Source organism: Oncorhynchus masou, chromosome 1 (assembly GCF_036934945.1).
Source record: "Oncorhynchus masou masou isolate Uvic2021 chromosome 1, UVic_Omas_1.1, whole genome shotgun sequence".
In the NCBI taxonomy this organism is placed as follows: domain Eukaryota; kingdom Metazoa; phylum Chordata; class Actinopteri; order Salmoniformes; family Salmonidae; genus Oncorhynchus; species Oncorhynchus masou.
In genome coordinates this window covers 64,043,502-64,069,978 of record NC_088212.1, presented here as the reverse complement: position 1 = coordinate 64,069,978, position 26,477 = coordinate 64,043,502, and the positions used below count along the sequence as shown (strand labels likewise).

Here is a 26,477-nt window from a genome sequence, read left to right as displayed (position 1 = left end):
GGTGCCTGAGTGTTAAGTGCTGTGCATTTAACCCTCTGTTCCCCCCATGTCCTTGTGTGGAATTGTTTGTTTGTAAGTGCTTGTGCACTATGTTACTGTTGCGCGTCGGGTTTTGTACCCATGTATGTTCTTTTTTTATTGACGTTGGTTTTTAAATTAAACTGCACCGACTATTACCTATTTCTGCTCTCCTGCGTGTGACTTCACTGCCACCAGTTCCACAACCCTTACAGTCACTTAGTAAAATCCTACTTGAGTAAAAGTAAAAAAGTGTTTGGTTTTAAATATACTTAAAACTTCTTATGGCTCGGGGCAGTATTGAGTAGCTTGGATGAATAAGGTGCCAAGAGTAAACTGCCTGCTACTCATGCCCAGTTGCTAATATATGCATATTATTTAGATTTGCATAGAACACACTCTGACGTTTCTAAAACTGTTTGAATGATGTCTGTGAGTATAACAGAACTCATATGGCAGGCAAAAATCGGAGAAAAAATCCAACCAGGAAGTGGGAAATCTGAGGTTTGTAGTTCAACTCATTCCCTATTGAAGATACAGTGGGATATTGGTCATATTGCACTTCCTACGGCTTCCACTAGATGTCAACAGTCTTTAGAACCTTGTTTGATGCTTCTACTGTGAAGTGGGGGCGAATGAGAGGGGATTGAGTGCCACGATCTCAGTCTCGGCACTCACGTGAGAGTTAGCTCTGTTCCATTGCAATTCTAAAGACAAAGAAATTCTCCAATTGGAACATTATTGAAGATTTATGTTAAAAACATCCTAAAGATTGATTCTATACTTCGTTTGACATGTTTCTGTAATATGACTTTTCGTCTGAACTTTCGCATGGACTTGCCCACACGTCTGACTTTGGATTGTGTACTGAACGCGCAAACAAAAAGGAGGTATTTAGACATAAATTATGAACTTTATCGAACAAATCAAACATTTATTGTGGAACATGAAGTCCTATGAGTGTCATCTGATGAAGATCATCAAAGGTTAGTGATTAATTTCTCTATTTCTGCTTTTTGTGACTCCTCTCTTTGGCAGGAAAAATTGTGTTTTTCTGTGACTCGGCATTCACCTAACATAATCGTTTGTGGTGCTTTCGCCATAAAGCCTATTTGAAATCGGACACTGTGGTGGGATTAACAAGAAGTGTATCCTTAAAATGGTGTAAAATACTTGTATGTTTGAGGAATTTTAATTATGAGATTTCTGTTGTTTGAATTTGGCGCCCTGCACTTCCACTGGGATCTCAGCCCAAAGAGGTTATTAAGTAGCAAAAGTAAATGTAATTGTTACAATATACTTAAGTATGAAAAGTAAAAGTATAAATCATTTCAAATACCTTATATTAAGCAAACCATTTTTGCATTTATGGATAGCCAGGGGCACACTCCAACACTCAGACATAATTTACAAACAAAGCATTTGTGTTTAGTGTGTCCACCAGATCAGATGCAGTAGGGATGACCAGGGATTTTCTCTTTAAGTGAGTAAATTAGACCATTTTCCTGTCCTGCTAAGCATTCAAAATGTAAAGACTACTTTCGCGTGTCAGGGAAAATGTATGTATTATATTCTTTAGGAATGTAGTGGAGTAAAAGTAAAAGTTAACAAATATATAAATAGTAAAGTAAAGTACAGATACCCCAAAAAACTACTTAAGTAGTACTTCAAAGCAAATTTACTTAAGTACTTTACTGTAAGGTCCTGGGTGTCGTGAGGGTGAAATCGGGCGCAGGAAAGCAGAGAGTTCAATAAAGTGCTGCTTTAATGCACACACGGTGAACAACGGCCACCCCACTTTCGGGTGCTCAAACCAAATGCCCCAGACACAGGGAACGAAAACAGTCTAGCACTAAATACACAAACACGTAATCTATAGCAAACACCAGGGTTACAATAATCAATCCCGCACAAAGAAACAGGCGGGCCGGCAGTCTAATAAAGCCTCACTAATTACAACCAACTCAAAACAGGTGTACTCAATAAACACATAAGGAGGGGGAGAAAATAATCAGTGGCAGCTAGTAGGCCGGCGACGACGACCGCCAAGCGCCACCCGAACGGGAAGGGGAGCCACCTTCGGTCGGAGTCGTGACATTTACACCACTGAAAACTAGTTGCCCTGGAGAGGGCTTGGCAAATATGTGGGCAAATATCCCCTCTGAGAAGGTTAGGTCAGATCAGGAAGTTAGAGTTAGACTATCACTCACCACCAGAGAGAGAGGCCTCTTCCATGACACCACTCCTATCAGTCCAGACAGCAGCACCTGAAAGAGAACAACACTATAGGTCAATGGAAGGGATGAAAACGCAGTACAACAGTTAGGATAACCAACATGGTCATGAACAGTCCCCGCATGTGAGAGAAAGGGGAAAGACAGACATGGGTACTAGGTTTTTCCGTATGGTTTACTGTGGTGTGATCTTGGAATGTGATGATATCTCCTTGGTGTGAGTTGACACATCACAGTAAAAAAAATGAACTTCATATCTGGTGTTCTATTAGCCTCCAGCATTCTGTTTCTCTACATTCTCTCTCCTTCACCCTCCTTCACCCACCATTAACCAACAACACTCCCCCACCCACCTAGCTTCTCTCACTCACCCCCTCTCCATCACCTCTCTTTTACACACTAGCCTCTCTCTGAATCCCGAGTTCAGCTGGAAAGACATCAGACCTACAGGCAGCCTTTCATGAACAAGGGCAAACCAATCCCCTCTATTGTTATAGCCATCTTGACTTGTTTATGTCTTTGGCTGATACTCAAAAATAAAATAAAAATACTGAAAACACACTGAAGCAGACGGTGAGTGACGATACGCACTGGAGAGCGCCCACTCCAACGCTGTCCCCTCATTTTACACAAACACAGATTGCAAATGCTAATGTTTGTTTATGTTGCTAACCTTTTCAGACATATTCCTGTTGTTAAAACCCTTCTAACATGCATTGCGGTTGTTACATAAAAATCACATATGAGTAAAACATTTGATTGTTTATTATTAGTTTAAAGTTACTTTGTATCGCTGACCTGAACTGCTTTTGGGAGCGTCACATCTGCATATTCAATCATTTGAATTTTCTCAGTTGAGGGGTATTTTCCTAATATCATTATTCTTTGAATGCTTATGTCCTAATATTTGTGACATGTATTATGTAATGGCCATTGTCCATATTCCTTAGTTCCAGCTCACCTTCTGCACCTGCACATAAATACCACCATTTTGCACCTGATTCCGTCAGACTACTGGGGCCGTGCGCCCGTTGACAAAACTGCCTGGGATCTAGCCTACTGTCTTACAGAGCTCCAATGGATGTAAAGTAAGAATATTTTGGAGATGTTAAATTCGCACAGTGTTATTCACATTTGACCCATTTTAGATGAGGGCTGAAGATCAGTGAGACTAGCAGATCATTACGCTTTCAGATCAGGAGGATTATTTATCTTGTCCAATCAAAATGTGCTGAGTGACTCCCTCACTGCAGATTAGCATTGACAAAAAGGGAGAACACCCGAAAAGAACATAGAGTTGTATATACAGTGTGCAGGAGCCAATACCTATTGTCTGCCAAAATGTACACATCTTATCACTGTAACATGCCTACTGTCTACATAATTAAGCATGTTAATGCCTACACAGTAAGATTTTTTTGTTTTGAACAGTGACCAAATCGAGGGAAGATGATTTTACATACCCAGTCATTTTAATTCTGAAATATTCATTTGATGGAATCATTAAACATATTCTGCAAGTGACATGAATATGTTTCGGAAGCTTGGAGAGAGATGATAATTTCAAAGGCAGATTTCTACCGAGATGTGAACGCTTCAATATCTATTTGCTCTCATGAATTATAGATCACGCATTCTGTTGCAACAGAGGAAGAGAAAGAGAGAGAGAGCGAGAGAGCATGCGAGAGAGAGAGAGCAAGGGGAGGGAGATAAAGGCTGTATCCCTGCATATGCAGTCTGGTAGTAAATCTGTTCAGCAGTAAAAGCAGCCCAGGTCTGTGCCAGACAGCAGACACACAGAGATCAGCTCCTCTCCTCTGCTCCTGTCTTTAGCACAGACACCTCTGGTCCAGAGCAACACCGTAACCGTCTCACACACCTGATCTCCAAACAGCCCCCGTCAACCTCTGATACCACATAAAGAACCCAGGAGCACATGAATGGATGGCTATTTCTGCGGCAACACAGTTAAGTTTCACTTTTCTTTCCATAGAGCTTAGTTGTCATGGCACCCAGGGGACTCCTCCCTCTTATCTCCCCATTTAATTCTTACATCTCAGATGGTGGAGGAAAGGAAGGACAGGCAGGCTGCGTTAAGCCCTGCACCAGCCCTCTTCCAGGGGACGAAGGGAACATTCATTAGCTAGCACTCTTAACTGGTGAGTAGAGAATCCACTCAGCCTTGTCTCTACTCTGAAAGCTAGTCATAAGGGGAAACTTCAGGAAGTTGGGTGTCTGAGAGTGAAACAACTCTGGTCCCCTGGAGAAGGGGGGGGGGTGTCAGGCAGGCTTTAGGGGCTAGTGGAGCTGCTAAACTCTGGACTGAGGCTGGCTGGAGCAGAGTCTGTAGCTATGGTTGTGGCTGTCTGAGAGGTGATATGGAGAGGGCTGCCGGTGATAGCTTTGTGTCAATCACGCAGGGATTCCTCTCTCCGCTGCACTGGGAAAAGGATTAAGACACTTTACCACGGTAGTCACTGAGGCCCGGCCACCTATTCAGCTCAACTCACCAGTTTGGAGACGCTCCTTTTCTTTCACTTCTGCCCTGCTGCAGTTTATAAACACTGTGGACTTTGAGTTCAAAAGGGGACACACAAATGAGCTAATCAATCAATCTCATTCTCAACTGACTGTTATTAATATAAAAACAACGTATTCTCTAAAAGGAGCAAATTATCCATGAAATACCCAAATCTGCTCTCATTAGCTATACAAAATCAGGGCCATCGATTCCTGCATCCTACCATTAAAAGCTTCTGTATTGAGATGGCTTCCAATCAGACTCCAATCAGACTCCTGTTGTTTAGTGTTGTCTATCATCAGGAGAGAATAGCCTCTCTCTTTTCTCTCTCCCACATCTGGATTCACTACATGGTCCCTACAGTGTATAGCTTACCATCCAGAGATATACAACAACCCCCTTACCCACACAAAACAAAGCACAGCATTTACACATAGCCACCAACAGACACACTGGCCACACCCATCAACTGAGACAACAACTCTGGCGTGTATAACACATACATATGCACACCAAAAAAAAATGGCTCCTGAAATGGAATGAAAGATTTCCAAGCAACTCATCACAGGTTGTGCCACACAGAGACATGAAAGAATGTACTACACTCTGACAGCCACACACGCACGCACGCACACACACATACACACACACACACCACACAGCATAACAACCCTGACGTCTCGAACAGTACACATTGTGATCAATCATAAGCCTTCCACAACACAAGTATCTGATATCGCAACAATGTATTTTTTGCAGTCCACCAACTGAACAGAAAAGTAAAACGATGCTTTTTGGAAGACAAAACCAAATAAGCCCTCCCTAGATCCCTTGTTCAGAATGTCATTGACCCCAAAGCCCCCTCTCCTGTCTGTCTGCCCCCCAGGCCACATTCCAGTCTGGAGCGTTTATGCACGCTGCAGCCTGTACACACTCTGACACACCTACACACCCACACAGCATTCTCACATAGGTGTTCCTTTTGTCCAGGTGGGAAAGGGCAGTGTGGAGTGAGATTGAGATTGCGTCATCTGTGGATCTGTTGGGGCGGTATGCAAATTGGAGTGGGTCTAGGGTATCCAGGAGGATGCTGTTGATGTGAGCCATGACCAGCCTTTCAAAGCATTTCATGGGTACCAAAGTGAGTGCTACGACCGGTAATCATTTAGGCAGGTTACCTTCACTTCCTTGGGCACAGGGACTATGGTGATCTACTAGAAACACGTAGGTATTACAGACTCGGTCAGGGAGAGGTTGAAAATGTCAATGAAGACACTTGCCAGTTGGTCCGCATATACTTTGAATACACGTCCTGGTAATCTATCTGGCCCTTCGGCTTTGTGAATGTTGACCCGTTTAAAGGTCTTGCTCACATCGGCTACCGAGAGTGTTATCACACAGTCATCCAGAACAACTGGTGCTCTGGTGCATGCTTCAGTGTTGCTTGCCTCGAAGCGAGCATAAAAGGCATTTAGCTCATCTGGTAGGCTCGCGTCACTGGGTTCGTGTCTGGGTTTCCCTTTGTAGTCCGTAATAGTTTTCGAGCCCTGCCATATCCGACGAGCGTCAGAGCCGGTGTAGTAGGATTCAATCTTAATCCTGTATTGACGCTTTCCTTGTTTGATGGTTCGTCTGAGGGCATAGTGGGATTTCCTATAAGCATCCGGATTAGTGTCCCGCTCCTTGAAAGCGGCAGCTCTAGCCTTTAGCACGATACGGATGTTGCCTGTAATCCATGGCTTCTGGTTGGGATATGTACGTACGGTCACTGTGGGGATGACGTCATCGATGCACTTATTGATGAAGCCAATGACTGAGGTGGTATACTCCTGATGAATCCCCGAACATATTCCAGTCTGTGCTGGACATATTCCAGCCCAGCAAAACAGTCCTGTAGCGTAGCATCCATGTCATCTGACCACTTCCGTATTGAGCGAGTCACTGGTAATTCCTGCTTTAGTTTTTTCTTGTAAGCAGGAATCAAGAGGATAGAATTATGGTCAGATTTGCCAAATGGAGTGTGGGTGAGAGCTTTGTATGCATCTCTGTGTGTGGAGTAAAGGTGGTCTAGAGTTTTTTTTCCTCTGGTTGCACATGTGACATGCTGGCAATGATTTGGTAAAACTGATTAAAGTTTGCCTGCATTAAAGTCCCCGGCCACTAGGAGCACTGCTTCTGGATGATCATTTTCTTGTTTACATACATATGGCCTTACAGAGTTGGTTGAGTGCGGTCTTGGTGGCAGCATCGGTCTGTGGTGGTAAATAGACGACTACGAATAATATAGATGAGAATTATTTTAATCTTTTCTCAGGGCATTGTGTTTGCCATAAAAAATAAACATGGTTTCCATCTCAAATATTCACACACAAGAGTCAGGATCTGAGAGGTGATCATTCAGTGAGGCTGTAAAATGGAGCATGACATCACCATGAGATTGAGGAGGTTAACGTTAATAAGCACATGAATGATCTATGAATGGGGGTGAGAGGTGTGTGTTCTCGCTCTAACCCCTCTCACTGACCTCCATCCTTCTCTAGTGCCTCTTGAGAATACGACAAGAACATTAGTGCTGCTATCTACGTAAACTACAGCCCTGAACAGTTCTCTCAACCTTTTGTCCAGGGAGGCCACTACTCTTTATTGAGATGTCTATGTGATGGGGAATGGGACTGTCCAAGACAAAAGCAAAGCTATTGGAAATGGAGCTCTAATACAGGTTTAAAACTTATTACCTGCAATTCTACACATTTTGTCATGGTGTGCAGAGAACATTCCAGTTTTAAAACTCATTTTGACCTGAACCTTGACCTGGCCAAGGCTTTCAACTCTGTCAATCAACACATCCTCATCGGCAGACTCGATAGCCTTGGTTTCTCAAATGATTGCCCTGCCTGGTTCACTAACTACTTCTCTGATAGAGTTCAGTGTGTCAAATCGGAGGGCCTGTTGTCCGGAACTCTGGCAGTCTATGGAGGTGCCACAGGGTTCAATTCTTGGTCCGACTCTCTTCTCTGTATACATCAATGATGTTGCTCTTGCTGCTGGTGAGTCTCTGATCATTCTTTGGATGATTCTTTGGACACTGTGTTAACAACCCTCCAGATGAGCTTCAATGCCATACAACTCTCCTTCCGTGGCCTCCAACTGCTCTTAAATACAAGTAAAACTAAATGCATGCTCTTCAACCGATCGCTGCCTACACCTGCCCGCCCGTCCTGCATCACTACTCTGGACGGTTCTGACTGAGAATATGTGGACAACTACAAATACCGAGGTGTCTGGTTCGACTGTAAACTCTCCTTCCAGACTCACATCAAACATCTCCAATCCAAAGTTAAATCTGGAATTGGCTTCCTATTTCACAACAAAGCATCCTTCATTCATGCTGCCAAACATACCCTCATAAAACTGACCATCCTACTGATCCTCGACTTCGGCGATGTCATTTACAAAATAGCCTCCAATACCCTGCTCAACAAATTGGATACAGTCTATCACAGTGCCATCCGTTTTGTCACAAAACCCCATATACTACCCACCACTGCGACCTGTACGCTCTCATTGCCTGGCCCTCGCTTCATACTCATCGCCAAACACACTGGCTCCAGGTCATCTACAAGACCCTGCTAGGAAAAGTCCCCCCTTATCTCAGCTCACTGGTCACCATAGCAACACCCACCTGTAGAACGCGCTCCAGCAGGTATATCTCTCTGGTCACCCCCAAAACCAATTCTTCCTTTGTCCGCCTCTCCTTCCAGTCCTCTGCTGCCAATGACTGGAACGAACTACAAAAATCTCTGAAACTGGAAACACTTATCTCACTCACTAGCTTTAAGCACCAGCTGTCAGAGCAGCTCACAGATTACTGCACCTGTACATAGCCCATCTATAATCTAGACACACTAATGTACTTGTCCTCTTGCTCATTTGTGCACCGGGGCCTCCCACTCCTCTTTCTATTCTGGTTAGAACCAGTTTGAGCTGTTCTGTGAAGGGAGTAGTACACAGCGTTGTATGAGATCTTCAGTTTCTTGGCATTTTCTCGCATTGAACAGCCTTCATTTCTCAGAACAAGAATAGACTGACGAGTTTCAGAGGTAAGGTCTTTGTTTCTGGCCATTTTGAGCCTGTAATCGAACCCACAAATGCTGATGCTCCAGAAACTCAACTAGTGTAAAGAAGGCCAGTTTTATTGCTTCTTCAATCAGAACAACAGTTTTCAGCTGTGCTAACACAATTGCAAAAGGGTTTTCTAATGATCAATTACCCTTTTTAAAATGATAAACTTGGAATAGCTAACACAACGTGCCATTAGAACACAGGAGTGATGGTTGCTGATAATGGGCCTCTGCACGCCTATGTAGATATTCAATAAAAAAATCAGCTGTTTCCAGCTACAATAGTCATTTACAACATTCACAACGTCTAGACTGTATTTCTGATCAATTTGATGTTATTTTAATGGACAAAAAATGTGCTTTTCTTTCAACAACAAAAAACAACAAAAAAACTTTTGAACGGTAGTGTGTGTGTGTATATGTATATATATATATATATATATATATATATATATATATATATATATATATATATATACACCCCTACACACTCCTATATACTGTACCTACACGCTCCTCTACACCTACACACCCCTACCCTCCATCTCCTTTACATTGCAGGACACAACTCTGGACCTTCTTATAGGCCTGACCCCACAGCAGTGCAAGCGTTAATCTCACACCCCCCAGCCCAGAGCCCACAACTATTCATGATGTGTTCTCCCAGGCTTTCCCATTAGTACTGTTATGATAATTGACCCTGAGCTGACTGTGGGAGTTGGATGAAGGGGGGGGGTCAGTGATTACAGCACCCTATACCCCCAGGCATCAGTGGAGAACAGGAATAATCACGAGGAGCATGCCCCCTGCAGTCACTGGCCTGTCCGAGGTCACTGCTCTCTCTCTCACACAGACATAGGCATGGTGGTGATGAGGCTGTAATGATGGAACTGTGGATGGCGACGGCAGGGGTAGGGATGGAGAGGGCTGTTGGAATGCTGTGGATATGGTTTACAGCATAACAACATAAGAGTGGACATTATCACCCCCCCCCCCTGACTGTCCCTCCACGCTCCCTGTGCCTCACATAATGCCCTGCCCCCATTCAGCATTGGGGCCCCTCACTGTGAGCAGGGCTCAGCCAATCCCACAAAAACAAGGCAGACGACAATGATACACCATGTCATCTGCAATCACCTGCATGATAATAACACACTGGCTGCCAGTGGAAGATGGTTGTTTTCTACAATGAAGTCTCCACAGTGCTGATAAACATCACACAGAGCAGCGTGCATCATGGATTCTATGTTTCTAACAGGTTTTATTTAATCTCATTCATTCATGGAAGACCCCCTGCCACCCATCGAAGCACACATTACTCTGAGTGACGGTCTTAAAGTCTGGGCATTTCACATACCTCAGGTCACCAAGACGCATGGGAAGAAGGGAGCCACCGACAGACAGTCAGGTTTCCTAGGCAACCACCCGCCGGCCACTTGCCAAGATCCATAATGATTTTCCATCAACCTCAAAGCTGTGGGGGGTGCACAAAATCTCACTCACATCCAATGTGATGCAAGCATCCAAACTCATCACAGAGAGAGAGAGAGAGAGACACACACACAAACACACACTCACAAACACCCACATCACAGCCCTGTTACAGATTCCATACACAGCTATCACAATTAGGATGTAATGAAGCAATAGTCTCTTATATTGCTTCCACACCTATTATAGTGCGATAGGGTGATTCTGGAACTGCTTTGTGACATATCGCAGGGGGAAAGTGAGGTGCATGTGAATGATCTCCTCTCAGTGTGAAGCTTACTGAGTTTCACACCACCTGTGGTTGAGCTGTCCATCTGGAGCGAGTGGAGGTTGGTGTTATGATGCTCCCTGACCTCTGACCCCTGTGTTATGATGTTCTGTTTCGTCAAGACAGATTGCACTCCGTGTTATTGTCTTTGTCATCTGTGAAATCATGTTTTTCTGCTGTTTATGTCATCAGGTAAAATGCTGCTCTCTCTGATTGCTGACACTACTTACTGCCTTCTGGGTCACATGGTAAGTCCAAGGTCACTGGTCCAGCCCTGGGCAGCATGGTGGACAGCAGGTGGTCTAGAGTGGTGGACTGGATGACAAGAATGTTGGATCCTGTCCAATAGAAACCTGCTGCTTGAAAAGGAGGAGGCCATGCCAGCATGGTGAAAAGGTAGCAGTAAGACTACCCTGGGTTATCAGATCATATGATGTTCTCCACTACCTCTACCTCCTACCTCCCCGTGTCATATTCAGTAGTCATGATGTTTAGCTACTGAGCTCTAGTGGTTGGAGCTTCCTGGCTAAGTGTTTCTCCTCTCACCTGCAAGGCAACACCCTGGTTATACAAGGTAGATCTGGGCTCTCCAACCCTGTTCCTAGGAAGCTACCCTCCAGTAGGTTTTCAATCCAACCCCAGATGTAACCGACCTGATTCATCTTATCAACCAGCTAATTATTAGAATCAGGTGCGCTAGAGTGGGGTTGAAGCGAAAACCTACAGGACCGTATCTCTCCGGGAACAGAGCCCTGCAGTAGATACTGTATTTTCATAATCTACCATCATACAAACTCAGCATTTATTCAACATAAACTGATATTATTTCCATCAAACATTCAGTTTCCATCTAACATTCAGTTTCCATCTAACATTCAGTTTCCATCTAACATTCAGTTTCCATCTAACATTCTGTTTCCATCTTACATTCAGTTTCCATCTAACATTCAGTTTCCTGGCCACACACAGGCGTTGAAGATCTTGTGCATCTCTTACCTCCTCTTCTGCTGTAACAGTTAATCCACTCTCCCCTCATTTATCTTTGGCTAGGAAAAAGCTTTCTAAAAACATTCCCTTCCTTGCCAAACTGTCGTGTGTGTGTGTGTGTGTGTGTGTGTGTGTGTGTGTGTGTGTGTGTGTGTGTGTGTGTGTGTGTGTGTGTGTGTGTGTGTGTGTGTGTGTAAATCCTAGCTGCTGAGTAGCTGCTGAGCCTATGTATATCCAGGGCTGAATTGGATGTGTCAGGAGAAACTCACCGCCCCGCCTTAATTAAATGGAGCAGTCTAGTAATTAAATGGATGTCTAAGCGAGGCCTGCTTTAAAAGGGGTGACACTCTTGATGTCTACTGCCTCTGTGTGATCAGTGGAGAGCCCACAGCCAGGGAGGAGGCTGCAGTTGCTTTCATCTCATGAATGTGGAGAGCTCTCTAGTCAATCAGAGTGAGCATTTTAATCCCAATTCAGAGATGAGCTCAGATGACACAATTTTGAGCAAACATCTTCTAAACCCAAATTCCGATACACGTTTCGCAGGGCATTGTGTTTGCCATAAAAAATAAATATGGTTTCCATCTCAAATATTCACACACACAAGAGTCAGGATCTGAGAGATGATTCAGTGAGGCTGTAAAATGGAGCATGACATCACCATGAGATTGAGGAGGTTAACGTTAATAAGCATAGTGAAGGTGAATTCTACCATCACAGTGAACCTTTAGTCTGATGACAGCATGAGCAGTTCTGTTTGAACCTTCAGAAGTCCCTCTCTGCTGATGTTCTATGAATGGGGGTGAGAGGTGTGTGTTCTCGCTCTAACCCCTCTCACTGTCCTCCATCCTTCTCTAGTGCCTCTTGAGAATACGACAAGAACATTAGTGCTGCTATCTACGTAAACTACAGCCCTGAACAGCTCTCTCAACCTTTTGTCCAGGGAGGCCACTACTCTTTACTGTCCAAGACAAAAGCAAAGCTATAGATGGCTAAATGGTGCTCTAAAAGATAGCTTGGCAGAACTTGTTTTACCCCTCTTCCAATGCTTCTACTACAAGCATTCACATTTTATTTATTTTCCTCTCTCTTTCTCTCTCACTCTCTTTCACTCTCTCTCTCCCTTTCTCCCCTCCCCCAGCCCCTTCCCATATCCCTCCACTTTAGGCACCTTGTCGTCATTGCCATGGAAACAGGGGGACAACAGTAGGTTGTCAGGCAATGCCTGGGGGCTGGGCATCTCACTCTCTACCCCACTCACCCTTTATTCGTCTTATCCCTCTTCTTCCTCTCTCTCTGTTATTTACTCACATATCAAATCATTCTCTCCATCCACCAATTGCAGTAACAGATGTATCCCTGCTGAATCAACTCCAACAGAGAAGCGATTGGTGATAAAATAAAAAAAAGTTAGTCTGCTTTTGTCTAATTGCAAAAATACTTAATTGTAGAAACTACCAATCAGCATTAACCAGTGATAGCCTAAATAGATTTCCTTGGAGCGTTTTAATAATGAAGATCTAAACAAAAAGCTCCTGAATTCAGAAATATTCCTTTAGAAATCCTGTGTCTAAAATCTTCTCTGATCATGCACTGACGAGTGTGATGATGCTATTGTCATTGTCAACATCATCAGAATCAGTATCATCAGCAGCATCATCATCATCACTAAACCAGGCTTAGCTGACCACAGTGTGAGAAAGGCTAACATTACAATCTAATTCTCATCACCACAACGGGAACAAACAAACAACCCAACAACATCATCACCATCATCTGTGTCTAGCAGCCCCTCTACCTGCATGTCACTGACCTGCTGCATGACATTACGGTTGATGTCGCTGGCCTGGCCTACAGACGGCACAGGCAACAGACAGGGAGCACAGGGAGCACTGCTCTAGTCTGTCCTTCTTGATAATTGCAGGCCAGGAGAAAGGCAGATTGCATTAGATAGGGGATGTCCACTGGCCCTCGCAATTACTTCCATGATCTCTCTGTCTCTTCTTTCCCAAGATCAAAACTACTCCGAGGCCAGCACTGTTAGAGGAGCCTGTCATGTCAGCCACAGAACTAAAGCTGGACCTGAGAGATGTCTCATTTGAACAGGGCCTTGCTTTGATGTGGGGGAGAATATGTGGGGTTCGTCAAAACATGCCACTACTGTTTACCATTCAATTAACTAACAGCCTCTGTACTTTAGAACTCTACATACAACAGAGGACTTTGTAGAACAGACTATAAGTCAATGTCCTATTAAATAAAACATATGGAGGAAGAACAAACAAACAGCTATGTAACTGGACCAATCAACTGATTCGCCATAAACAAGATCACAGAGAGAGAGAGTATGAATGTACAGTTAGTAAATGGTGAGGATGATCTATACTGAATAAAAATATAAACACAACATGTAAAGTGTTGGTCCCATGAATCATGAGCTGAAATAAAAGATCCCACAAGTTTCCCATGCGCACAAAAAATGTGTTTCTCTCAAAATTCTTGCACAAATGTATTTACATCCCTCTTACTCAGCATTTCTCCTTTGCCAAGAAGCTGATTAAACAGCAAAATCATTACACAGGTGAACCTTGTGCTGGGGACAGTAAAAGGCCACTCTAAAATGTGCCGTTTTGTCACACAACACAATGCCACAGATGTCTCAAGTGTTGTGGGGGGGGGGGGGGAGTATTTATGTCTGTAATAATGCCCTTTTGTGAAAAAAAAACTCATTCTGATTGACTGGGCCTGGCTGCCCTGTGGGTGGGCCTGGCTCCCAAGTGGGTAGGCTTATGCCCTCCCAGGACCACCCATGGCTGCACCCCTGCACAGTCATGTCAAATCTATAGATTCGGGTCTAATGAATTTAATTGACTATTTTCCATATATGAACTACAACTCAGTAAAATATTTGAAATTATTGCATGTTGCTTTTATATTTTTGTTCAGTATATAATGGCATTCCTATACTCTTTTAAAGTTGTGGCCAGTTCTCGAAGACAGTTCCACTGCTTTTTTTCATTGTTCTCCTGTAATCAGGGACTGATTTAGACTTGGGACACCAGGTGTGTGTAATTATGGTTAGGTAGAACAGAAAACCAGCAGGCTCCAGATGTCATTGGGTAAGAGTTGAATACCCCGGCTAAATAGTCTAGTGATCAATGAAACTACTCTAACAGCATAAGATGTAACTCACTCCACACCAGGGGAGATATCTACTTTTTCTCGCTTATACTTAGATGTAAACGTTTGTGTCTGTGTGTGTGTGTGTGTGCTTGTTTGTGGTTGTGTGTGCGCTGACCGGCCTAACCCTCATGTAAAAGGCTCTGAGGAGGAGTTTGAATCATTTTCAATCACTGTGTCTTTTCAAGACGAAACGATGCACAGAACACCATAGCTCTGAAGGAGTGGCTGAAGTTCCAAGGAGTATACAGGACTCAGTAAGGCACATTGCTCAGGCGCAGCCTGTAGAGCAGACGACAACCGGGCGGCTGGCAGCCTACTGGTTAAAGCGGCGAGGCAGCATCCTGGGTTCAATGGGAAAAATCTGGCGGGAAGTGAGCTGGTCAAATTTCGTCTGGACCTTCTTTGTAATTGACCAATAGAGTGATGTTAGTGTTGAAACAGCTGAATCAGGCGTTCATTCTGAACGGTCAGAGCCACGCTGTAAAATGAATCCTACTGACTCCATGGGTCTATCTCCTTTAAATGAAGGCCATCTCACATAGTCTGTGTGCTGTAGAACATGTTGTGATGCATGTTTATAGGCTTTAAGGAAACTGCATTGACGTCGTGTTGGAGGGCCACTCGGTCTTTCTCTCTCTCATCCCAGTACAGTGCAACACGTCCTTCACCACCCAGAGTGGCTGTGGAGGACAGGCAGCGTTTGATAACAATGATGGGTTTGCCAAGTTGGACCAAAACACCAGGAATCAATCATTCAATCATACCTATTCTATCTGAGCCAAAAGGGCTTTCTTCTTCTCTCTGCTCTTCCTCTGATGAAACACCACCTCGATTGATCCTTCATTACTCTGTTTGCAACCAAGTACGACGCGACACAGCAGAAAGCCCGGTTGGAAATAAAGTGTTTTTCCTCAGCACACACACACATTTTGTAATTCATTAAACAAACATCTAAAAAGAACAGGACCCAGTAATTTACAGGGAAGTGGCTGACTGATGACTTCAAGACGCAATTAGCAGAGAACAGCCGAGCCGAGCCATCATCATCTTCCATGATTGAATGACTGCATCCATCCGCTCTCACAAAGTCTGGATTGATCTATCACTAACCTGCGGAATCAACGCAACAATGTGCTGTCCATGATTATTACGTTCTAGTATGGGTTGCAGTAAAAAGGGGACATATCTTCACAAAACCTGAGCAGTTTCTGACGTTTATTTTTGATTCTGTACGGGCGGAACATTCTTTCTCATCACAGAGCGCACACATCTAACGCATCTAAATAATGACTACCATCGCAGCTGGCATCCAGAGGCGCGGAGATGAAAGCCAGTCAGTCACTGAGTTATTCTGTGAGTCGCAGAGCCCAATCAAGGCCTCATGATAGAACTAACCACATAACACAAGAGACTCACAGAGCCGCTGTGTTTCTTTGTGGACACGCACACACAAACACACACAGGCCCAGTGGTTAGGAGGGCTGATCCATCAGTGAGTAGGGTAATATTCTCACTTACACATCACCCCCCACACTGAGCAGGAGCTGAGAGGATGGGACAGGCCCCGTGAAGAGGAGATTAGAGGGGAAGCGACAGGCGGCAGCACCCACAGGGCACACCCAGGCCTGCTGTTGTTCTGTTCCTCTCCTTTCATCTACGTTCCTCTCCTCTATTCTACCTTTCCCTCCCTCACTCCTTCACCCACAGGACACAGCCAGGCCTACTGTTGTTCTGTTCCCCTCTTCTCCTCTCCCTCGCCCTCACTCCTTCATGTCCTCACACACACTGTGGATCCTAGGCCACTACCTCTACCGCCCACCACGGTAGTTCGGCATGCACAGCAGAGCAGGTACACTGAACTGCCTGAAGCACAGGAGAGGGAGAAGTTGTGGAGGAGAAACTGATTTAATTTGTTTACAGAATCCAACAATTGGGCTGTTTGAGCTCTGGATGGAAGCAGTGCTAGATGTGCTTTGAGGAGAGGACACAGGTCTACGGTAGGTTGGTAGGTAGGTACCCATGCAGGTCTATTACTTTAGGTGTTCTGTAAAACACTGAGCCTCTCCTAGGGAGTTGGTTTTAAGAGCCTCTCGTTGTTGCAGAGTTGAGCAGCAATTTGACCAGAGCCGTTTCCCTGGTGTTTTGACTGTAAAATTGCGGCTTTACCGAGAGCCAAGTAGTATATAATGCTACCGCTGTGGGTAAAGGATCAAGTTTATGAGGTGGAACAGAGTTCTCACAGCCCCATTTACAACCCCCATACCTTTATAGTCTACTGTGTTTATGATAAATGTCAACATGTTTGTGTGTGAGAGTACATGTGCTGATAGAAAGAAAACATTTTTATTCAGGAAGCTACTGAATCGTGTAACAATCACATAATGCTATCAGTAAGTTCAACTAAAGTTAAGATTAGACAGCACTTCAAAAGCTATCTCCTTAAAGGGACAAATTGACTGGTTCCTTTTAAGGTCTTGCACCCAGAGTGCATACTGCACTCTGTACACCTTTATATGGCCCTGCTTGCACCTATGCAATTGTAGTTTCTATAATGGCATGGAGCACACAGAGTTGTTACCTGTGGAGCAGTAGAGCTCCAGGGGCCTCAGGAAGGTGTTAACATTCAGTGGCATGTGCAGGGTTGCTCATGTGACTAACACACACACACACACACACACACACACACACACACACACACACACACACACACACACACACACACACACACATTCCGCTGTGAATGTTAATAGATGGTAAATGTATGTAGATTACAGGGTTTATAATGGCGATACTGTACACTGTACCATAGACATATTTGTTGCCACAAGGAAACCTAACCAGAATTTACATATCATGTAAATGTGTTAGAAACAAACTAGCTTAGGATCTGTAACAAGCTAAAAAAAATACCATGCCTGTTGTGATCAAATGTAACCATTGACATTTGAAGATGAATGAAAATCATTGATTATGTTCGTGATTAAATTCCCCCCCCCCCCCATAGCTCTAAAATCATAAATCACTGATACTGCAGGGAATGTCTTATATTTTCATTGGGGTCCAATTTCAATAGTGGCAGAGAAGCAAAAACTGCACTTAAACGATTGCTTCGGTCAAATGTCTGCCCCTGTGGTGTTGCTTGGTGTGCGGGAATTTCAGAGACATTTTGGTTTTGGTTTTAGGGTTCTCTTTTAACTTCGGGAATCCCAAGCCACATACGATGTCTCTAGTTATTTCACTGAGGCTGCTGCTGCTATCGCTTTACTCTGGTTAACCAACGAATAGAGTGAATTCTAAACATGTAATCTGACAGTAATGTAATCTCATTTGGATCCCCTGAAGCGTCTGGTAAACACGCTGAGCAGCACAGGACAGCACCACGCCTAACAGCCTCTGTCTAAACTAGCTACTATCTCTTTGAGGTCTCAAACTACTATCTCTCTGAGCCTCAGGCCACACGACAAGGGACTTATAGAGCGACTGGAGAAAAATAAGATTCTCTTGGTTTTTCACTGTGTCAACTGAGGAGAATAACAGGAAAGGAGCGATCAGCCTTGTCATTAACGGTGGTCTTATATAACATCCTTCAAAACGATTATAAACTCACTAATGACCCCTTTTGGCCTGTGGTGTGCTTCCTTGTCAACATATGTATCATTTCATTACTGACCACGCTCCAGACAGAACACTAAAGAGCAATGTGCCCTAGCGCAGAAGAGGCCACTAATGTATCTGCGGCAAGGGCTCTCACAGCCACGCTAATTACAGTTTATTATAATTATAGGTAGTGTTCCTAAAAGCAGGGCTGCTGTGTTAGAGACAGACAGCAGGGATTCTGTCCTTCCTGAGTGTGTATCACTATCCACAAGCAATGCCATTCACTGGACTAGCTAACAGAATAGCCAATTAAGGCCCGAAGGGGTGGGCTGGGCTAAACGAAGGAGATATTTTTCATAAACTTAAACTTGCCGCACACAAATCTTAAATAACAAGCTAAAGTCATTGTATGAGTTTGTGTCCCTGTGTGTGTGTTAGTGTGTGTCTCCCTGTGTGTCTGTTAGTGTGTGTGTCCCTGTGTGTGTGTGTGTGTGTGTGTTAGTGTGTGTCCCCCTGTGTGTCTGTTAGTGTGTGTGTCCCTCTGTGTGTGTGTTAGTGTGTGTGTGTGTGTGTGTGTCTACATATGTCAACCAGGCAACGGTACAGCAGGGTACCCAAGATGTGATTTTAGACATTTATTTATTTGATCTTTTCACTATTAATAGGTCTCTATCAAGTCATTTAATTGATTCTCTCACTCAGAGAGCATTACAGTTGTCACGCCCTGGTCTATATTTATTATGTTATATTCATTTATTGAGTCAGGCCAGGGTGTGACATGGGTTTATTTGTAGTGTGTTTCGTCTTGGGGTTGTGTGGGGTGTATAGATTAGTCTATGGCTGCCTGAGGCGGTTCTCAATCAGAGTCAGGTGATTATCGTTGTCTCTGATTGGGAACCATATTTAGGTAGCCTGGGTTTCACTGTGTGTTTGTGGGTGATTGTTCCTGTCTCTGTGTTTGTTGCACCAGTCAGGGCTGTTTCGGTTTTCGACGTTTGTTGTTTTGTATTGTTCGTGTTCTTCCTTATTAAAGATGTATCGAACGAATCACGTTGCATTTTGGTCCGATCCTTGTTCCACCTCTTCGTCAGAGAAGGAGGTAGAAGAAACACGTTACAACAGTATTGTGGACAGATACAAGGGCACTCATATCTTCACACACATCTTAACAAACAACAATCTAGTCATTATTAGCAATACTACTTAAAAAACTATTTTATTGTAATTTATTAGTAATGTGTCAATAATGACTAAATTCCCACCAATAAACCATTGTCAAAAAACATTGTAAAAGCATTTAGCTCTCACTGCTGGTCTGACTGGGCTCTGTGGCCATGTGTCTGAAGGCTAAATACCGGTTCACAGTCTTTGTGTATCAATAACCACGCTTCCATCCACAGTTGATATGTGGGTAAAGTCATACCGTATAAAAATAAATCACGACAGCTGTGATGGAAATAGGACGTTTCCATTTCATTTTATAAATGCAGACAGATAATTTGTTTGTTCAACATGGTGGTATCTTTTTGTGTTGGTAAAATGAATTATGCGAGAAATGGCAGTGGAAACGCCTTTATGCACAAATATTGATATAACAACCATCTTATCGAAGTAAACTTGAAGGCACGCGATGATATATTGTGTGGTCCTTCCACTACGACTCGGGAAACCATGCAGTTTATTAAACTACAGATGAAATAAATGATGACGAACTTCACAGGTTGGTGAAAGTACACAATGATCTAGATGCTCCTTTCCAAGAAATATTGACGGTCTTGTGACCATGAGGATTCTCAGGTTTTTCTCTATCATTTGGTTTATTTCTCCCAAGCTCCTAGCCTACATTATACACTGTGCAAATAATATCATTATTTTCTGAATTCCTAAAGAAAAATAACTCTTTGACTGACAACCCATTTAACAGCCACCTGCTGCTAAGTACTGTATATTCCGAGCCAAACAAACTGACTAGGTTACCGGCAGACAGTGTCTGTCAGCTGAAACAGTGTTCATGAACATTTAAAGTCTGAAAAACACAACTTGTATACCATGCTGTGCTATTGCTGGAATAACATTCATGGTTCACGCTGACACACACACACACACACACACACACACACGCACACACACACAAAGACAGAACAACTCTACTGTATTTCTGTTGTAACAAAGAGGACATCAGGCCCAGATCCAGTTAACAAGGTGAGTTGAGCTGAGCTGATCTACAGTCCACTGACATGAGCCAGATGCTATAAGAGAAGCCATAGCTGGGAAGCCCATGCACAATGATACTAAGAGACAGGATGATAATCTTGAGAAAATATGGCTGGATGTGAGGTGATAAACAGACATGTGCAAAGCCTAAACCCCCTCCCACTACCACCCAGCTCTATCATCTCAGTGAGTCAGACTGCCACACACACACACACACACACACACACACACACACACACACATATACTGATCTCAGCGCCGAGCTCAATTTATAAAAGTGCCCCCACAAATCAATGTGCATCAGCTTTTGAGAAAACAGTAGCGGTGTTCCTACGCATTTCCATTAAAAAAGAGAATACTATTGGCCTTTTGGGAGGTTTGTGTAATTTAATCTATTGATCCAAACACTAGCAGAACTAATCTATTGCAATGAATCACTGTTTGAGCAGTAACCGAAATATTGCAAACTAGCTTTAGCTTTAAAAAGCAAATATATCATCTTCACTAGGATAGTATGAAGTGGCGTGGAGACAAGATACAATATTGTAGAAACACAAGTGCATGGACAGCACACACACTTACTAGTACACACACACACACACACACACACACACACACACAATCACATTATCCACAGAGGTCATACCAGACATTGTATGATAAATATTGTCAAATGATAAATGGATTATCCCTTTAAATCCAATAGTAACTCAACTTAGTGGTCAAATATCTGCTGTATATTTTGCACTGCAGTTGACACACATTGTGCAATTTCAACCGTTTTTACTTAGGTGACTACTTAGGTGATTGAGATAATCCTAGTACCAGTTCTCCAATATTAGACAAAGTTATCCAAGTAGTTTAAATGTCTGAAAAATAGACGTTCAATAGTGCTAAGGGCCGTGGGGGAATCTAGTGGTTTGTCACAAATGTGAGTTTCCAGTTCATACACATGAACAATTCCAGGTTCCATTCTGTAACCTTGACTTCTTCAACTTGACCGGGCAAGATTTGGTTTTGTATATGATATGTCTGCACACAGAACCGGGGAACAGCCTACAACTGGACTTTGATTCCAAAAGAGGGTAAAGCCTTGTGAAAATGGCAAGACGTGACATTTTACTGTTCTAACAGCAAAGTTACAAAGCAGAAGCAGAAAGTTGGTTGAGTGATCGACAGTTCCTTATCCGGTTCTCCCCGACGTGGCCTCCCTTTTCCTGTCATAGTTTGACAGCTCTTTCCCAAGACTCTCCTCGCCATTAAGGGACACTACAAGCAGCACAGGAGATTCTTGACAAAGCCGTGAAACCGTCCGTGACGAAGTTGGGGTTATTCCAACACAACCACATAATCAAGTCTCTTTGACCACTATGAAGGTGTTACAAAGGTGGCGTGACCTATCAGGTTGGGGTCAAACACTGTCCACTGACGGCAGTATAGAGTCCACAATGGCTTCCGCCAAGGTTCTAGATTAAACCATCAGCTGGCCACTGAGACAGCAGCATCAGTGGGTGTAAAGAGTCCATATTCCCAACAAATGTTGTGAGAGGGTGCTAATGATGACAGCCCTGTCAACACGTCTCTTCACACAGTTCACACATACTTGTGTTGTGTCACTCTCAATGAGTCACCCTGCCCTGCAGCCCAAAATAAACCAGTATCCCTCCTCTCTCTAATAACACTATCTCTACCATTGGTCTGCTAATGCCTGACCGTGCCCCTGGTTTTCCTGTCCTCAACCCAAAGGTCTGTACCATCTTTAAAGTCGTACTCTTTTGGAACACAAAGGTATGGGCTCGAAACAATTGAACACTAAGTACTGTTACCTCTTTTTCTGAAGAACACAACAAGAGCTCTAGCTTGCAACAAAGAATGAAAGAGCACACACACCACAGTGCAGGGAGACAGAGAGCGAGAGAGACAGAGAGAGGGAGACAGAGAGAGATAGGGTGATGTAAAGCATCCTTCCCCATTGTGACAGACTCATAAGTCTGCTGCCCTGAGTGACTCCCCTAGAGAAGCCTCCTTCTCCACACACCCCTTCGGAGAAGTGGCCATGGCAACACAGTGGGCTCACCAGTGACGAATGCTGGTGTGTGTGCAGCCAAGTGTCCTCCCAATCTTGAGAGAGAGAGAGAGAGAGAGAGAGAGAGAGAGAGAGAGAGAGAGAGAGAGAGAGAGAGAGAGAGAGAGAGAGAGAGAGAGAGAGAGAGAGATGTGTGGAGCCATCCTTCTTTGTCAGGGGAGAACTCAGGGCAGGCAAGCTGGGAGACCCAACTACCAAATCACGGATCACCTCTTATGTCTTCACAAACTATCATTTCAGATAAAATACGCCACCAGTAGAGAGAGAGAGAGAGAGAGAGAGAGAGAGATAAAAGAGAGAGATAAAATACGCCACCAGTAGAGAGAGAGAGAGAGAGAGAGAGAGAGAGATAAAATACGCCACCAGTAGAGAGAGAGAGAGGGAGAGAGAGAGTTAAAATATGCCACCAGTAGAGAGAGAGAGAGAGAGAGAGAGAGAGAGAGAGAGAGAGAGAGAGAGAGATAAAATACGCCACCAGTAGAGAGAGGGAGAGAGAGAGAGAGAGAGAAAAGAGAGAGAGAGAGAGAGAGAGAGATAAAATACGCCACCAGTAGACATCATGTTTACCTGGCTGATGTGTAAAAGTGCCTGTTACAGCAGTGTGTACAGGCCCACTATACAGTAGCCAATTTCAAATGAACAGGCAGCTTTACGCTGGTTTTCAGCAGGGCTGTCTGTCTGTCATCCTGTGTGTGTGTCTGTCTGTCTCTCACTGTCACTTCTCTGTGGGGCACAGGCTCCGGCCCCACTGGGGTTGGCCTTTCTAAAAGCCACACCTCATGGGCCCGTTCAGAAGCAGCTCATTCCATCATTCTACACAGGCCTCCACAGGAGACAGGGGGGTAGGAAGAGAGACAATGAGGCTGGAGAGAGCAAGAAATGTCAGAAAACAGAGAACCGTATGTGTCTCCATATCAAGAGCTGCCTCTATTTGAATTAAAGCACAGGGGAAATTCGCACACGAATGAGATACTCACATTACCTCATCAAAGGCAAGATGCCATTTTGTCATAGATTCTTTGCTCCCAGGCTTTGAAATTCCTCTTCGCAGTACACAACAAATAAGATCTCTGTTGCTCTCTCCAGCCATAAACATAAATTGCTTTAGGTGACCCCTTCAAACACAGCCCTCCCTGCTCATCTCCAGGTCTGGCTGGCTGTCTGTTTCTCAGGAATTTTTGTCACAATGGAACTTCATCTCACGGAAATGTGAGGGTAGGTTTCTGTCCATAGAAAGCAACAGGGCCAAAGAAAAACCTTTTGTCATAGCAATGTTTTGGTCGCCACATCCCAGCTAATGAGAGAGGGGTGGAGACGTGGAAAGGCGAAACTCATTACCAGTACAGTAGGAAGCAGCTGTGTGCCTGTGTGTAATTGACTTCATCTAGTGCACCTCTCTGTCTGCATCACCTGCTCCCAGTGTGGCACAGCTCTCCCCCTCCTCTCCCCTCTCCACCTCCCTCCTATCCCGCTACACCTCCTCCCTATCTCACACTTCTCCTCCCTGCAATATTTTTCACTCAGCATTGCTCCCCAGCTAGTTTAGGAAATGGCAGCAGCAGCAGCAGCGGTAGCCCCCCCCCCCCCCCTTTGTTCTCTCCCCTCCCCTCCTCAGCCACAGCCAACCATGTTATGCTGGGATTTCAACACGTTCAAACATCAAATGAACATCAGCAGGAAGCCAAGAGGAACACGTACAGTGTGAGTGACAATAGAGATGAGAGGGTATAGGGAAGTGGAGGCTGCAGTGTGACTGTAGTATGAGAATGCAGAATATGGTATATGGTTGCTATAGTAACAGGCAGCCAATCAAGCCAAACAATGAAGTGGTTCAACAATGGTGTTTATATCTTTACTATTATTACTATTATTTTCTTCTAGGAACATAGTTTGACGTACTGAATGATGACAGTCTAATGCAGTCAGTACATCTCAGCTGGAGGAAGAAAAACATTTGGGGAAGAAACAATTATTGTTCATATTGTGACATGATACATCTCTCACTGGTCTTTCAAACGTCCATTATTACCAGTCGTTGGAATGAAAAGTAATCCCCACAGTGCCAACCGTATTGTGCCTCCATATTCCACAAAGGAAGCCCAACAACATACAGTATCTGCTTGGCAGCTCATTTTAAATGCCTCCTATAAGAAGAAAAACACATTTAACAAGCTATTAATGTAGGATGCTCGGAAACATTCACACATGGCTGTGCTACTTAATGGCCACATTCATTTTATTGTTCAGGGAGGGAGCCCTGTTATGACAGATGGAGCAGCCCAGGAAACAGGAAACAGGATACTAAGGAATCATTGCCGATCTCGAAGCTCTTAAAAGTTCCTCTTTAAAGAGAACTTCAAGATATATGATGTCTGCAAAACACACACACACACACTTGTGATTCGTTATCATCATGCTGACCACTGTTTTTTTAACGCAGAGTCCTCCGGGGCTCCAAAATGTGTTGTGTTCTCAGACTAAACGAATTGTGTGATTATTGATCAGACCCTGTGAAGAACACTAAGGATCGATTCTACCATTCATAGGAGTGAATACTGCAATAGAACGTCAATGAAGCATAACAAAGCAGAGGTGAGGGATAAAAGACCTATATATAATTCAATACATGATTCATTCTGAAATGAAACAAGCCACCTCGAAGGCATAGTATTTCTAATGCAGCAACCTACAAAACCAAACCATCTCAAATATCAAAAGGGGAAGCCTAGAATGAAGGAGAAAATCAACTTAGCCAGTAATAGCTGCCATCCCATCAGGAGAGACATGGAAATTATAATTGAATAAGCTTGTCCTCTGAGCAGTGGGTTCGATGTTGTCAGGGTGTTGGTCAGGGAGAGGAAGGACATCAGCCAGAATGTGTTCTGGGAGACCACAGGACCCAGAAGGCCACACACACACACACACACACACACACACACACACACACACACACACACACACACACACACACACACACACACACACACACACACACACACACACACACACACACACACACACACACACACACACACACACACACACACACACACACACACACACAGTATCAAACAGAGTCTGGATTATATTGCAGCATGGCCTCCGGGAGAGAGACATAACGGAGCTAAACTTCAGCCAAGTGAAACAGCCTGGGCTGGGGTGAAATATAAAAGTCATTCACACCATGTGGAGAGGATCTGAGGGCTGTGGGACATGCTGCCAACCTCTCTCACACTGAGCAAACAGGGATGGACTGTGACTTGTTGCATTAGTGCCAGAACTATTTCTATACCACCTGCCTGGCCCCAAAGACCTGTGATCTTCTCTCCTCTCCTCCTTCTCTCTCCTCTCCACCTTAACTGGGGAGGACGGGCTCATTGTAATGGCTGGAATGGAATAAAATGAATGGTAATCGAGCTCATCAAACACATGGTTTCCCCCCCAAAAAACACTAAATAATGGCAATAGGAAAAATAAAAACAATATCTCACGAACTACAGCAAGCCTTTAAGTGGACCACAAAAATAGTAAATACTTAGGATGCTTAATAAGTGACAATAAATATATAAAGACAATTATATTCCATTACTTAACAATATGAAAGCTGATCTAATTAAATTGAATAATCTTCCCATGAATCTTATAGGTAGAATAAACCTATTTTAGAATGGCAAGGCTGCTAAAGGTTTTGCATTTATTTTCAGTAATACCAATTAACCCACCGAAGACATTCTTTAAAATACTATACTCTGTCATA

At 43.9% G+C, this 26,477-nt stretch overlaps 1 protein-coding gene across 1 annotated transcript in view; it reads right to left on the bottom strand.

The window, feature by feature from the left end:
• The window catches only part of fam189a1 (family with sequence similarity 189 member A1), a 141,030-nt gene that overhangs the window by 85,493 nt on the left and 29,060 nt on the right, over nt 1-26,477 (bottom strand). Inside the window, exon 2 of the mRNA XM_064977240.1 lies at nt 2,229-2,285. Within this exon, the coding sequence (XP_064833312.1) occupies nt 2,229-2,285 (57 nt within the window). The remainder of the gene's footprint in view (nt 1-2,228; nt 2,286-26,477) is intronic.